This window comes from Cheilinus undulatus, linkage group 6 (genome assembly GCF_018320785.1).
Source record: "Cheilinus undulatus linkage group 6, ASM1832078v1, whole genome shotgun sequence".
NCBI lineage: Eukaryota > Metazoa > Chordata > Actinopteri > Labriformes > Labridae > Cheilinus > Cheilinus undulatus.
In genome coordinates, this window is record NC_054870.1 from 36,883,068 (window position 1) to 36,899,883 (window position 16,816).

The window sequence follows — 16,816 nt, forward strand, 5'->3', positions numbered from 1 at the left end:
GTTGAACGGCCTGATAAAGAAGGATGTAATGTTCTATCCTGTAGTGTAAGGCAGGAAAACCAGCTACCTCAAACAAGACACAATAGTGCAAGCTGAAAGCTAAACCACAGACAACTTTAGAGAGGCAGCACAGTAAACTGGGTTGAATATTTTCAGTAATAACAAGGTAGCACAGACATTAAAAACTAACATTCAGTCACTGATAAAAATGTTGCAGGAATACGTTTCTTCCTTGCAAGAAAAGAAAGGAAGTCAAACAAACAACTGTATTATCTGGAGAAAATTTAATCCCCGCCTTATCTATCCATCCATTATCCCGCCCCGTTTGAGGTTTGATGGGAGTGGAGCCTATCACAGCTGTAACTGGGCCAGAAGTGGGATACACCCTAGACCAGTCAATAACTTGGCTAACAGACAAACATTCTCTCACGTTTACATCTATGGGCTGTTCAGAATCAATTTAACATCACCAGTTAACCCCAGCTGGCATGGCTTTAGACCGTAGGAGGAAGCCATAGTACCCAGAGAAATACCATACCAACATACCAACTCCACACAGAAAGGCCCTGGTCCAAACCCAAGCTCTTGAAGACTGAGCTACTGCTACCCTTCAAGAAAAACTACAAACCTCTGTCAACACTTCATTAACTTCCTGAGACCTGAGCTCTTGTCTGGAAGTTATTTTAGTTACTCCCATTTATTTGGGATAAGTGTGGCCTACTAGGTAGGTCCTACGAGGTCCTTTACACATTGGAAGTATTTTTCTTTTCTGATGAAGGACTACAAGAACTCAATAAGGCCAAATATGAACTAAATCTCTACTATGTTCAGGTCTTTGAAAATTTCCTTTAAACTTATTAGAACCCCATCTCCCAATGAAGGATCACAATAACTTGATAAGGCCAAATATAGGCTAAATTAAATTTCAAATTTCCTTACAAATAATAAGACACCCTTGCAAGAAAAAACCTAAACAAACAAAGCCCCTAAAATTTCCCAGACATAATCAAATAGCTGTAAATATTGTTAAACTATTTTTAAAAAATCTCTGTACAAAAGAACATCCTCAATTATTCCCCCATCACTGATTTTCTGAAAAATCATTAAAAGTTTGAATAAAATTCTCACAAAAAAAAAAATCCATGATATTTTTCAAGCAAATTCCTCCCAAAAAATCAAATCAAATTTACAAAATAAATAAATAAATAAATGTCCTTTAATTTCCACGGCAAATTATGGAAAATTTCCAAATGAATTTATCAAAACATTCAAACAATTTCCCTTAAAATCTGTGAAAATTCTGAATAATTGTGTAATTCTGTAGAAAAGTCAGAATGTAACAATGTCCTCATATGTACATACAAGGTCCCAGGAGGTTAATTCTTAGATTTATAAAGACCTATTATTGACTAAAGTTATTTTTTTTAAAATTAATTCTTGTCCAAAGTGCAGTTAAAACTTTGGGTGTAGTGGAAAGCAGCAAATCAGAAAATTGTTACAAGAAAAGCTTAATAGAAAAGGTTAAAGGGGGCAGTTTTCCAGTAAAACTTTGTGGAGTTATAATTGAAGGAAATTGTTTTTTAAGGGTGTAAAAAAAACTAAATTACTGTCAGGTGGTTGAATGCCACTGCAATTGCCAGTCAGTGAAAATACAGTAGTGGGTCAAGAGGACGGTCTGTGGTAGGGCTGGTGTGATTCAAAGAAATCTTTTGTACAGGGGATGAACATGAGGCTGTACTGGTCTAGACCTTTGACCTCTAAAATGTAGTCATTTCATCTTAGTGTCATTGTGGACATTTGTGCAAAGTTTGAAGAAAATGCTTTACAGCAGTCCTGAGATATATTGTTCATAAGTACAGCTGGGACAGATGAATGGACAGCCCAACATAAAGCCTCTGACCCCGGTTTCTGCCAGCATGGAAGCATAAAAACTGTGTATAATTTTATATTTGTCTAATACATAACAAAGGATAGTTCAACAACTACTACATCACTCTGATTTAGATTCAGACAACTTGATTAATTCCAAGTTCATTTCATTTTCAGCTCACCATCTCCAAAAGAGTCAGCATTCCATTAAAACATGACAACACTGACAAATCAACAATCAGAGGTCAGGGAAGGACCACAAGGTACAAGATAGTCACATAAGAATAAGCATAAATATCAGATTCAATAAATAGACAGATACAATTCCCATACAACACCTTCTTTGGGATTTATCTGGCTCAGTTCGTCCTGCAGATATTGAGGCTGCCAGAGGGACACTCTGGCTCATCTGGTCACAACCAGCTACAGCTGTCCAGATTAGACTGCAGCCTTGAAGGCTCCATGAAACTCACAAAGCCACAGCTTTGTTTCCACTGGCTTAAGACCAACACCTCCTTAATGAGCCTGCAAACATAATCTACTGCCCCCTCCTGGCTGCAGAGGAGACATCGCTTCACCCAGGCCCTGTGGTGAAGAGCAAAAAGGGTATAAGGATTTAAGGTCAGTGTTTCTAAATCCTCAAACCAAATGATAATAACTCAAACTGAAGCTTTTATGGCCTTAAGGGAGATTTGGTTGAATCATATTGTTTCTAAAGCTTCTGTTTGCTGCATGATGTGTTAAGCTATTGTAAAAAATAGAGCTTGAGCAAAACAAGAGCATGCATACAATCAGAGTTTAAATGTTTTATATGGAGACAGCTATGCTGAAAAATATTGCATTTGCTGGTATTTTTGGTGGCAGCAGATGTGCAAATATATCATCCTGATCTAAGCCCTTTTTGCTTTCCTCAGCCCTGAGTTTAATGTGAGCGCTCCCAATTATGAAGTTACACTGAACCACTCACTGGGTATTTATGTAGACATCAGCAGCAAACATGCACACCATTCCAAAGTTACATAAAACATGAAATTTGCAGATTACACTCGCTCTAATCCAAGGACCAACTTGTTCATCTTTGTACAATATTGCATCCTTGGCTAAAAACCAAAAGTCCATCTGTCCTGATCTAGTTTGGACTGATAAGATGTGTGTGACTGGCATCAAACTTTCTGCAGCCTCAGCTGGCACATTTTACAAGGTTATGCTGATGACGCACGGCGGACTACGAGGGATTATTTTTCTGCATTTGACAAAGTAAAAAACTGCCTCCAGATTATACATATACGTGACATTTCAGGCCAGTGTGAGTCCCAGGGATTCTTCAGGAACCAAACATGAAATTTAGGTCAAAAATCACCTCAAAACAAAAAAAGTTTTCTGTGCTGCAAGCTGTTAATGCTCTGAAATGAAATGAAGAGATATGAGGAGAAGCCCAAATGATCATGCATTATGCCATGTAAGAGGCAGCCAGGATTACTGGGCTATTTGATAGAGGATTACAGAGTTAAAAGTTGCAAAGAGCAATGATGCTTTAGAATGAAAGAAAGCTATGCACAAGCTTTAAAACCAGTGTTTGAAGGAGCAGACCCTCTAAACAGTTAAGGAAAATAAATCAGGGAAAGAAATCATTATATGTGTGGGGTTTTTTTGTCTTAGAAATTTGCAGCATATGGGAGCAGCAGCTGTTGCACATCATTGTCTTTAAATAATACTCTATGTAAGTGTGAAAAATGAGATAAACCCAAATAAAGATGTTATTCAGGGCTGTTTTTTGTCTGATATTGAGCTCATACATTCCCATGTCTGGTGAAAAACACAGAGATGAGACAGCGTCAATCCCCAGCTCACAAATCATACAAACACATCTGAACAAGCGAGGAAGCAGATGTGTCTGCGCCACAGAAAATGAGAGCTGCCAATCTCAGGCAGCCGTTTAAAACCCTGATCTCAGGTCAACAGAAGAGGGGCCCTGCAGCAGAGATGAACTGATCTTCTTGCATCACAGTGGATGGATGGATGAATGGTGGATGGATGATGGATGGATGGAGGAGGGGGCTCGTGTGATCTGATCATAAAGTGACGGCAGGAGGGGAAACTGAAGAGGATGCCAGTGTTTGGGTATTATGTCAAATGAACAATACCATTGGCTGAAGGATATCCGTTGTGCCATCTGTCTGGGCCGCTCGGCTCAGATCATATGTGACGCAGGGCTGCTTCGTGTAGTGTTCACAGAAAGGGTAAACAGGGAGCTGTGACGTGCACGAACAGTGACGCAGAGAGGATTAAAGAAATGTACACGAAACTTTACAGTTCACTTAAAACGATAGCACTTCATCAAAACACTTTGATCACTTTCAATCTGATCGCTTTTCCAGGAAAGCGAGGCTCATCTTCATTACCCGTGTAATCCTCTCAGTTTTCTTGAGTGTAGCATGAACTGTGACTTTACTATGATGAAGTCAGTTGATGAAGCAGAGAGAGTAAAGAATAAAAGGGTTAATTCTGGTTTTTCAAGTTTGTCTTGAATCAGTAGTGAGGTTCCTGTTTGTTGTGATCATACTTCCAATTCATATTGGCCATTAAAGGAACAATAAGTGAAATTTTTACACTAAACTAAAATAACCTTGACGACTGAAAAAGACGACTCCTATGTTGAGTGTATTTTATAAAAATACTTCCAATGGTTTTCATCGCAAGGAAAATCCTCAGTTTTTATAATTGTAATGGTCTTTGTGTTGTTATATTGCCACAATTAATTAATTGACAAAATTGATCAATTTTTGATTAAATTGCAAAATGTTCACTGCAATTTTCAATTAACAGAAGGTGCAATATTTCTTTAACATGTAATATTTTTAAAATCCAAGTTTAATACATTTTAATGCAGAGATGTTTTGCTCTACACCAGTGGTTCAACCACTTAAATGTATTTAATGAAAAATGTTTGGACCATAAATGAAACGTAAGTGGTGGAACAAAATAAATATGTTTTAAAAACACATCACTACAGAAAGACAAGTATGCAAATGTTTTCTATTACTTCATTTTTTTTTTTTTCCAAGACAGTATAAAAATTTGGGAAAAACAGTTTTGTTATCCAGGAAAAGGAGATTGATATCTTGAGGAACAGACCGAAATTTACCTGCCATCACAAGAAAACCTGAAAAAAAGTATAGATTTTCTGTTTGTCCACTTTTGGCCTTAATACTTTTTGCTGCATAATGTTTTCCTGGTACTGATTCGTGACCCACTGGAAAAAGCTTTGCAACCCACTATTGAGTCCCGATCCACCAGTTGAGAATGTGGGGATGTTTGTTTGACTTCTGTTTTCTCTGCAGCCAGGCTCAAGTGGACAGCTGAGGTACTGCAATTTTAATGCACTTCTGCACTGACTTCAGTATTTAAAGGTCACATATTTTACCCTTTTAAGACAAGTTTATATTGGTCTCAGGGGTCCCCTTATCAGGACCATTAAGTCTGTTTCTGAAAAAAAAACACTCTAGTATCGGATTTTTGCATGTCTAAAAATCCTGTTTCAGCCCTGCTCGAGCTGTTTCTGTGTCTGTGGCTTAAAATGTTACTGAGCTGTCTGACTTCGCCTCTGACTCCGCCCCTCTCAGGAAATGGTTGTGGTTCTCCTGATCAAGAGAGGAGGGCAGAACTTTCTTCCAAGCAGGTAGGGCCAACTGAACCTGTGGGCGGGGCTAACTCCCCACATGACATCATGAGGGGAAAAATCTGAGAACGGCTTGTTTCAACACACATTTTCTGAATGGTGGTGGTGGTGGTGGGGGTGGGGGGTGGGGGGGTGGGGGGGGGGGTGGGGGGGGGTACTGGTTCTTGGGGGGACTGTGGACAGGCCAGGGGCACATATTTTTGTGAGGAGTCTGCAAAAGTGTATTTTGCATAATATGTGACCTTTAACACCAAAGGTTTCTACTTGGTTTCTATGACACATCTTTAGTTCATGTTTTGACTTGAGCCCCTGGCAACACCATTTACTTACGCTCCCCTCCCAAAGTATTGGAACAGTGAGGCCAAATTTTTTGTATTTTTGCTGCAGAATGAAAACATTTTGGTTTGTCAAGACAAGAGATCAACATTTCAGCTTTTATTTCCAGGTGTTTATATCTGGATTGGATTCACAACTTAGAAGATAGCATTATTTGCATTTACCCCTCGAAACAGAGTGATAAGAGGTAGGGGTGAAAACCTTTCCTTATGAAACGAGACACCACTTTGCTCTTTGCTGTTCATCATCACACATGGTTGATAAACAGTGCACCACTGGAGGTGACAATAAAGCTTGGACCATTTTGGTCATACTGTGGATCTCCGTGTTCATCTTCTCCATATATTTAACCGCCCTGACTAACACATGTACATACCAAAATCACAATAAACTCCCATCACCAGTAGCTAAATATTGAATATATGAGAAAACACAAATGTTGTATTTTCTGTAATCAATGCTGAAAATATTTACATTCATGCGCCTCCTTCATTGTTCATTATGCCATTTCGCAATTGAACGCAGTGCATGGTGGGAAATTCATCATACCCCTTGGTCCCCCTTGCTCGTTCTTCACCCATAGACAGATCTCTGGTTTATATGTTGTTTACCCCTGTAACTATAAATGAAGTCTGCACAGGCAAAACCCAAATCTGAATCTGAGTTTAGACATTCAGCGTTATTTACTTTTGGGTTCAAACTAAAGGTGCTATCTTCTAAGTTGTGCATCAGATCCAGATGTAAATTCCTGGAAATAAAAGCTGAAATGTTGATCTCTTGTCTCATATTCATCTTTTGGTGTCAAACCCAAATGTTTTCAGTCTGCAGCAAAAATAAAGGAATTAGCCTCACTGTCCCAATACCTTTGGCGGGGCGTGTATACAGTATGTCTGTTACTTTTTTTTAATATCATGTTAAGCGACTGTAAAGAAATCCTACTATGAATTTTTTAACTTGCAAATGACCCACTTCCTTTTAGCCTAATGAGGGCTTTGAAATAAATTTGAAATACATTTTAGCAGGAAACAATGACTTTGTTTTTGCCTTCTTTACTTGGAAAAGCATGACAGAGAAACTTTTTAGTGGTTAGATCAAATAAGAGGAATGATTGCAACAAGGCCAGGTTGTCTCAGTGTTGATGTGGAAACCTGATAGTTCATTTTAGACCAAAAACTACAAACCTGCCCAAACCTTACCAACACAAAGAAACATGAGAAAACACCCAACTTATCATTAAATAAAGGCTGACATTTTGTCACCTTATTCTGCTGCTTAAAAAAGAACACACATGCACTGATTCATTTGAATTTAAAGGCTGTATTTGAAAAAATCAGTGTGCCATTAAAACACAAACCCACAGATACATGATACATCTTGCACTTTTAAAGAGCAATACACTCCAACAATATAATCTTAACAGCATGTATCATACACTTTACTTTGCTTTTAAAGAGTCTCTTTTCATACAGAACAGTTATTCTTACATTTATAATTACAACATGTCAGCTTTACTGAAAAAGTTTAGCCACAAAGCTACACCACAATATACATTTTCTGGTAAATAAATAATATAAATATATAAAACAATATTAAAGTGCTAACACAGAGTGACATACACATACAGCATGAGATACACTATGGATTTATGACTTAAATATTTTTTCAATTGTTTTTAGAAGCAATTGAGAGAATTCCTTCATTTCAATCAGTTAAATATCTCTATATCCAGTTGCAGTTTGTATCTGAAGCCTGTCTTGTTATCACACATCATGATAAGAAGACAAATGTCATACTTGATAAAGAAAGTGACTGCAGCACATTCAGTACAGTGGTGCAAATCGTTGAATTACACTCTCGACATAACGGTCATCATTCACATCTTTGCAACAAACTCCTGGGCCTAGAACAGAGGAAGAGATAAAATTAAAACCAAGGCAGGAAATGTGGTCATATATCTGAATATTTAAGGTATAAATATTAAAGTAATTCTTCTATTGTGATTTCCAAAGAGTTACAGAGTGAGGCATTGCTTCATTACATGATTTCCTTTGTTGATTTAAGAAATGTTTAATAGAGTTCAGCTGTTATTCTGCTGTGATCATTCTTGCCCTTATGCAGTCTGTCATCTGATCTCCTTCTCACCTTCCTGTCTTCAGAGGAATCTTTATTGACCAGGCCCTCGTCACTGGCTGCCTGCAGGCTGTCGAAGGTGCCCTGTCTTTCCCGCTCCAGCACTGACGGGCCACTTTCTCTCCGCCGGTTCTTCCACGTCTGCATGATGACCTCCAGGCAGGCGAACTTAGTGTCAGTGGTGCAGGCGTACATGCCTATGGGAACAGCCAGAACCATGGCTAAAACTATCACCACAATGTGAATCAGCTTCTCTCTCTGCTCCATCTCTGTGATATCACTTCCTGTCACAAACACGATGCATTGGCCGGGTCGTGGTGCCTGGTTTTTGAGGGTGACGCAGATTTCATACTTGGTTGCAGGCATCAGATCAGAGACGGAGTAAGAGTGGATCCCAGGGCCAATGTAGATCATTTCTTTCTTGTCGTCATCCGCACGGCCGAAGTGGATGGTGAACCAGGTCTCGGCTGGGCGGTCTAAGGCGGCGAACCACTCAATGGAGATGCCACGCACCGTCTGTTTGGCGATGCGGATGTCAATGTAGACATTTTCATCTCTAGCAGCAGGCGGAGCAGGGACGCCAGGGAGGTTGGAAGTCTGGGAGCCATCAGGAGAGAGAACTTCCAGCTGGATACTGATGGAGGAGTTTCCAATGAAGTTGACAGCAGTGCAGGTGTAAGTGCCACGGTCTGCTGCATGCAGGGAGGGGATCACCAGGAAGGATCTGATGGTGTCCTCATCTACTCTCTCCTGAGATTCTGGAGGAAAAACACAGAGAAACAATGTTATCAGAAAAATACTGCAGAAACATGTTTTCCTCCGGATCTACTACTTATATGTTTTAATTTAAATCAAGTTAAAAGTTTTGTCTCTTGCAATGAACATTTTTACCATTTTCCAAAGAAAATAATTTTCATTTGGGAATTTTATTAGCAGAAAACAACTAAATTAAAAACTTTTCAGATTGAGAAAAATGCAACAAATGATTAAAGTAGTTATCAGAATATTTAAATTAGATTTTCTTTTCAAGGCGGGAGAAATTTTGCATCTAAAATGGTTTTATATTTTGCAGGGCTGTTTAATAAGATAAAACTTAAACCAAAATTACTAATAAAACACAGATGTCTGAGTAAAAAATACCTCATGAGTTCATCAAAAGGAAAAACAAAGATGTTTGTTGCTCTTCTCCCAGTGTGTTTTGGCCTGAATTTGCGATAGTAATAGGCAGGCTTTAGTCGCATTGCAAGCCTGTAGCAATGACGGCCGATGCGATTAGTTTGGATGTAGCTTTAGTGGAAGTACTTTCACAGATGTGGACAGCATGCCTTTACTGAAAGAGGAACAAGGAAGCAGACTGAAAGTCTTTCTTGGTGGAGAAGATGTTTTGCGCTCCTCCTAACAGGCCCCAGCATGAGTTTGATCCACCTACAAACTCTTGCATTACTTACTGGTATGCTAACACACTTTGTCATGTCAGTCTGATTGGTCTGTAATTAATGTGAGAGACAGAACGGGCATCCAATCACCTTACTAGAATTTTTGGAAAAGTCCTGCCCTTACCAAACACTTGTATGGGAGATTCCCCAGGTAGATGTGTAATATATCCTATATCCCATGCAATGGACATATGAAGCAGTCTGCATTGTTTCCCATGGGATTTTAGAAGACTATGGTGAGAGGACTCTGAACTGTCTAGGGGGGTCCGGGGACATGCTCCCCCAAGTTACATGCCTCCATCTTGTGCACTTTAAGAACAAAATTATGGGGAATTATCTTGGAAAATGATCTCTTTTAACAATCTTGTGCTCTTGTAGTAATTAAATCAAAGACGTACGGATTATGATATGATTGGCCTATGCCAATATCCATTTTTTTCCTGCTACTAACCTCCTGATAAAGATTTTGGATGGTACAGATGTTCTTTCCTTAAAAAAAAATCTCTTCAACATTTTTTTCACAGATTTTTTTTTCACATAGTTTTAAATGGGTTTTATTTTTAAGTTCATAATAAAACATCAACTGTCTATCAACAAAAAAATCACATTACATTACATAACCATCTCTGGTTCAAACTTAAACTAATCTACCAGAAAATTGTTTGTCACTGCCCTTTACTTCCTCTATATTGTTAACTTTAGACAATTTAATTTTGTTTTTAAGTTTACATTCTAGAGAGATAATAAGTGGTCACTGGCGTTTAATGTAATAAAAATGAATCAACGTTAAAATTTACAGACAACACACTATTTCTTACATGATAGTTGCTCACTCAGTTATTTGTCAATTTGTAAGTCCAGGAATATTTTATCCAAAGAAACTAGGGATTCTCAATTCAGGCAAAAACTATAGTTACAATTAATTGAATTGAATTATTTATGTATCATTTTGATTGAAAATGAGATTGAGATTAAACACTGTTACTATTTTACATCATCAGCATCACATGCATTTATCAAACTTGCCAGAAGTGGCCTTATTCATCCTAGAAATCTGATTGGCCACTCCAAAATTCTTAAGTATGATTTGCCTTGAGCTTTTCAGAGGAAACTTAAATTTTCATCAGACTTTCAGGCTGTGTCTAACTCTCTGTTTTGCACATTTGCTTTGATTGTACTTGAAATTGTGAATTTCAACATCTTCTTTATAGTCATGCTATTGGATAATGGCTGCTATCCTGCCATCTACAAAGCACATTTTTGCACCTCTCTGCACTTTTATCTTACTTTTATACTACATTGATATATTTTCATATTATTGTATTGATTGTCCTGTGTCTTTGTTTTTATGGTCTTATGTTTGAATGAAATGCACCACTGGAGCATCACTGTTAATTTTATTGCATTTTAATGAAATGAAAAATAAAGGCTTCTGATTCAGAGTATTGGGTTAGGTGTTTTAGTTCACTGCATTTTAAACAGCATCTGTTACTGAGTAAAAGAAATAAAAACTAAAAAGCAAAAAACACGATGCTCAAAGCCAGGGAATCATTCCACTTTACATCCATAATTTACCTTAGCATTGCAATTAAAGTAACTGCACTTTTACTTCGGTACTATATTCTTACACTCTTTTCAGCCCTGTTCATAGTTTATGTTGTTACTTTTTCAAGTTAAAACTATTTACATATGAACAGTGATAAAACATCAGCAGGATATTTAGTGGGTCAACTGAGACAAAAATTTCTGGCTACACCCCTGTGTAACATTCTGAAGACTTGAAAAACAAGTAATGAATAAAAATAAAACAGTTTAGTAAAAAAAAAAAAAAAAAAAAGGCTCCCCAAATGAATAAAATGTTTTAATCAAAATTGATCTCAGAATTTCTGTCATTGACTGGAAATGTTTGTCTGATGAAGGGCTTAGGCCCGAAACGTCACATGTGGTGATAATCTTGATTAAATAGCCCTTGGAGCAGCTTCTGGTGTGCGGACTCATTTACCTGTTTTACTGGAAATGTATCCCCCATTTTTAAAATTCCACCATTTAAAACTGACTTTGCTTCATTTTTGATGTTCTTCTTCAGGTAGATCAAAGATTATAACATGAACTGAACCATGGAGGAAACAGAAAGCTCCGGCAACACTTGTTGTTTAGGAACAACTCTAATTGAGTGACGCGTTTCGACATGTGGCCTCCCGATGCGTTCTGGCTTGTGGCCTTCCTCAGGTAGGCCACGAGCCAAAATGTGTCAGTCTCTTAAAGTTGCTCAGACAACAAGTGCTGCTGGAGTTTTCTGTTTCCTTCAGGACTTTTTTTCATCCTCCATGCACCTGAGAAGTTGGTGAAGTTTTGCCAGGTTGTGCCAGAAATACCGGCTCTTAATTACAAGTTGGGCTTTGGCATCTTGACATTTTCAGCTCTTAATGTACTGTTAATTATTCCTTTTTAACTGTTTTTATTGCCTTCTTTAACGTTTTAAATGTGCCATATAAGTGAATTTTGACTTGATTTCTTCAGCTCTACAATGAACCATGGAAAAAAGAACTTGTTATGAACTGAAAAGGAAATTAAGGAACAGTTAAAAAAAAAAAAAAAAAAAAAAAGCCATAAAGTTTAATAACACAAGGTGACGATGACTTTTGACTGTCCACTTTTACATCATTGAGGCTGCAGGGAGACACAACTTAACGAAACTGTAATGAAAAGGCCGATAAAGCATGCAAGTATTCATGATTTTCAAAAATAAATGCATTAAATGTGGACTTTAATTACAATGCTGCTGGCAGAATTATGAGAATAATAAGACATAACAGCAAAATTAATGTTAATATGCATAGTTATGGGGTAGAGGTACATATTCTTTTGGCCAAAGCAACCAAACAAACACTTTGAAACATTAATCACACATGACAAACCCCATGGAAGAAAGAAGCACACCACAGCATGAGGCACAGTAATCGTTAAATCTCATTTATCTTGTTTAAATGATCATGGGAGGCCAAATTATTAAGTCAAACTGACACTGATTCATTGCCCAGGTCTACTTTATATTGCAGAGTTGACGACCTTTCTTCTTTTTTTATGTTCTTGCATTGTTCTTATGTATTTGTAAATCTCAGTTTTTAAAAGTGCTACAAGAATAAAGTCAAGAATATTATTAGTTTTTCTCAAGAAAGAACTAGCTCTCATGCTTATAGCATTTGATGGACTTAAGTATCCAGTGGCTGACTCAGGGCGTGAGGGGCAGGGGCAAAAATGCTAAAATAAAAGGGCACCTGCTGTGTGCAGTGGGGAACCATCATTCAAACATTTATAGTATAATAGAAATCCTGGTTAAAATTAAACACATTTTTAAATTATGATTTTATCTACTGTACCTAATCATGAACTATTTAACCACTGATTTAACAACGATACCCCTGGGAGGATGTCAACAAAAGGAGCTTTTCATTGCATTTTCTCCACTGTGGTTTTGTCGACTGAGAGGACACCGTGCCCACTTGAAGACGACCACGGAGGGAACTTTATCACTCACTGCCCACTGGAAAGGCAGCATGAAGGGCAAGTTATTATGTATTATGCATAGATCATAGAGACACTTTGTCACGTATTCAATAAACTAAATTTGGGCCCCTTAGAAGACACTTCAGAGGGTAATTTGTATCATTTTATCTATTTGGAGGGCACCAACAAGAGCTCTTTATCAAATTTTGTCCACTTAGAGGGCAATAAGCCAAATTTTGTCAACTTGGGGGGTATTTTGTCATCTTTTTTTGGCTATATAGAGGACATTTAGGTGGGTAATTTCTCAGTTTTGTCCACTTAGAGGGCACTTGGTCAATTTTTTTGTACACTTACAAAGAACTTGATCACATTTTTGTACACTGACAGAGCAATATGTTTAATTTTGTCCACTTACAGGGCACTTAAGGGGGCAGTTTGTATCATTTCGACTATTTAGAGGACACCAACAAGAGCTCTTTAACAAATTTTGTCCATTTAGAGTCCATTGTGGTGAATTTGTCCACTTGGAGGGCACTTAAGAGGGCAAATTGCCAAATTCTGTCCATTTAGAGGGCAAAAAGCCTTTTTTTTTCACTTGGGGGGCACTTAAGACAGCACTTGGTCAAACCTTTGTCCACTCAGGGGGGCATTTAAAAGGGCCGTTTGTCTATTTTTGTCCACTTAGAGGGCAATGTGGCATATTTTTGTCTACTTATAGAGCACTTTGTCATATTTTGTCACCTCAAAATGACACTTTGTCAAGTATTTTCTACTTAGTGGGCACCAAAGAGGGCATAATCAAATTCTGTCAGCTTACAGGGACCTTAAGATTCAATTCTTCGAATTTTTCCATTTGAAGGGCACTTACAAGGGCAATTTGGCTAATATCTGTCCACTAAGAGGGCACTTCATCCAATTTTGTCCACCAAGTGAGCAATTTGTCAAATTTTATCCACTTAAAGTGCACTTAAGAGGGCACTTGACCTCATTTTTGTCCACTTAGAGGGCTATTAAGTGGCAATTTGACAAATATTGTCTGCTTAGAGCCCACCAGTATTAGTATCAGAGGCAGTGTTGTGGTTGTGGCCAGTTTACATGGCTTATGATCCACAGTAAACACTCCACTGGCCTTAAGGTTAAGTTTAATGACGCAGACGTTTACTACTTCTCACCAGGGCTGATATGAGGCTCCAGTTAATCTCCAGCACTCTTAATCAACAGTGATGCTGTTGTGGGCCAATATGCAGATTGACCCTCATCTTAAAGAGGGGCTACAGATTAAAATGTGAGTTTAAGTATCTAATTTAGCTCAAGATATCAGTCGATATGACATGCTGTGTGCATCACTCTCTCACCATGAAATCCTCTGATTATCTTCAGACCATATGTCCACCACACCGACGGGTCCGGCCGGGCCTTGGCGAGGCAGCGCAGGGTGACGTTAGCGCCCAGGGGCAGGCTGATGTTCACGGACGGCGTGGACACGACCGGTTTGACGCACGCCTGCAGCTCGACCTCGTGGAAGAACTTTCCCTCTCTAAAGTCCGGCCCTGAGCAGGTCAAGTAGGAGTTCATCAGTATAATCGGGGGCCTTAGAGACCTGATGAACTCCACGAAGCCCTTCAGCCGGCAGTCGCAGAGCCACGCGTTGTCGTGGAGCGCCAGGACGACGTTCGGCCCTGACACGCTCGCCTCCCGCTCCTCCATGCTCTGCAGTTTTTGGTACAGAGGCCAGTTTTGGAAGACTTCCTTCGATATGACCGTGAGTCGATTGAAGGACAAGTCTAAATAAGTCAGACCCGGCAGATATTTTAACGCATGCTCCGGAAGGACGTCCAGCTGGTTGTGCTTCAGGTCCAGGATCTTTAGGCCCGGCGTGTCCTCGAACGCTGTCCATGGTACTGAGCGCAGCTTGTTCCCCTGCAGACGCAGCTCCGTTAAGTTCGCCAAACCTTCCAGGCCCTTTGAGTTGATCACTGTGATATCATTGAAGTTCAACCACAAGTTCTCCAAGGCCGGGGTTTTGGAGAAAGCACCTCTGGGTATTTCAGTGAAGTGTGATTTCTCTATTCGGATTTTGGTCATATCATCTGGGAGGTTCTCTGGTATGGCTCCAAAGGCGCTCTCCTCCATACAGACAAGCGACCTGTGATCAAAGCCAACACTTTAGACGAACATTTGGTCACCAGATGCTTCATAAACTCTTAAATCAAGGCGTCAATCTAGCTCCTTAACCTTCTCTTTTATTTACTTAGATGGCACACACATTTGTTTAAGGCCTCGCCATATGCCTCTAATTCTCCTCCCAGCATCCACTGACACACTTACACAGGTTAAAAATACCTCTGAGTGTCAACATGAAGCAGCTCTTACCTTCCATGGCGGTCCTCTACACAGCTACAGCCACGTAAACATTGAGAGAAAGTTTCACACGTCTTCACGGTAAACACGACTATAACCAGCAGGTAACAAAGTATGTCCATAGTCCGTGAAAAACACTAAAGTGAAGGACTACATTCGTACCTAAGACATACCGAGCGCGACAGACGAAGAGAGGCTTATTAAGCTTAATCCCTGACGTCGCTGCTGCTGAAGCACGTATCGAACAAGTGGCGTCTGATTATTGGGAGGGACACGCGCGATTAACCTCGACATCCACTGTGTCACTAGGTCTGACCCACTGGAGCTAAACTGGACACATCTTTCTGACTGACTGACCACTGAGTGGCTGTACCTGATGTCAGCTATACAGTGTAGCTACTGCTAACGATTTATCCACCATAAGCCACAGAGATTGTATGTTGGGGTTGTAGATCACTCTTACACGTGTTCCCTCCTTTCCTTTAGTTAAATGAAGTCAAACCCTCCTCAGTGGTGTTTTCCTCTCTCGTGAAATGCATCTATTTGGTGAAAATGAATTCAGAAATTTTTATGAAATGGAGTGAGGTCAGAATACCGTTTCATTATTTCAGCTCCATTCTCAGTTAAGAATTCCAATCACTGATGTTTTCCTGCTGTTGTTTGCTTAAAATGCTGTTCAGAGTTTCTCATATGGGTGCCTTTACTTTTATTTTGGTTAAAATGTAGTTACAATAGTGTTTTCTATCTCGTGTTAGATTAAAATGCAGTTAAATTCAAGTGATGGGAATTTCAGCTCTTTTCAGTGATCCGGGTCATTTGGCTCACCTCACCGAAAGGAGCCGACTCTTTCAGCTCTCAAACAGCTCTTTATTTGGGTACCAGTTGGCTTCATTTGACCTGCCTAAATTATCAATTATATGACATATGATTGATATTTGTGCTGGTAATTTATTCCAATAATACTTTTTTTAATTGGTGAAAATATCATGTCATTATTTTTCAAAATACACTGTTCTGCAAATACACTGTGTCCCCCTAACTCAGGGTTTGCCTGTGGTAGAGCAGTGTGAGCAGACAATCATCTCTACTAATCAATCAAATAACACCCAGACACACACATTATGTACATATATTAATAATAACAATAATAATAAAAACAACAACAAAAACAATATAAAATAGCTCTCAAAAGGGATCCTGATCTTATCAGTCACCGACCGGCTCTTACCAGCTTTTTCACCAACGATACATCACTACTACATTAATCTTAAAAGGTTGTCTGTCTGTTCCTTTTTGTCTTCCATACATCGTCAGGCCAAATAGTAAAAGGTTGTTCTAAAAAATCAGCCCTTCATGAGTTCATAGAACACATTTTTACTTTAAACAGTAATAAATTCCTTTAAGTTTTTTCTCATTGTAATAAAATTATTTGACAATCATGCTTAAATCTGTAGAATTTCCCAGAATGTCTGTCGGCATTAGACACTTTTGCACCATG

At 38.9% G+C, this 16,816-nt stretch overlaps 1 protein-coding gene across 1 annotated transcript; it reads right to left on the bottom strand.

Annotated features, from left to right (window-relative positions):
* Window positions 1-7,951: 7,951 nt before the first annotated feature.
* On the bottom strand, window positions 7,952-15,392 carry lrit2 (leucine-rich repeat, immunoglobulin-like and transmembrane domains 2). Its single transcript, XM_041790281.1, has 3 exons — window positions 15,331-15,392; window positions 14,313-15,103; window positions 7,952-8,772 (listed from the first exon to the last, which is right to left on the bottom strand). The coding sequence occupies exons 2-3, from the start codon at window positions 15,088-15,090 to the stop codon at window positions 7,952-7,954; spliced, it is 1,599 nt and encodes a 532-aa protein (XP_041646215.1). The 5' UTR covers window positions 15,091-15,103; window positions 15,331-15,392.
* Between the last annotated feature and the right edge of the window lie 1,424 nt (window positions 15,393-16,816).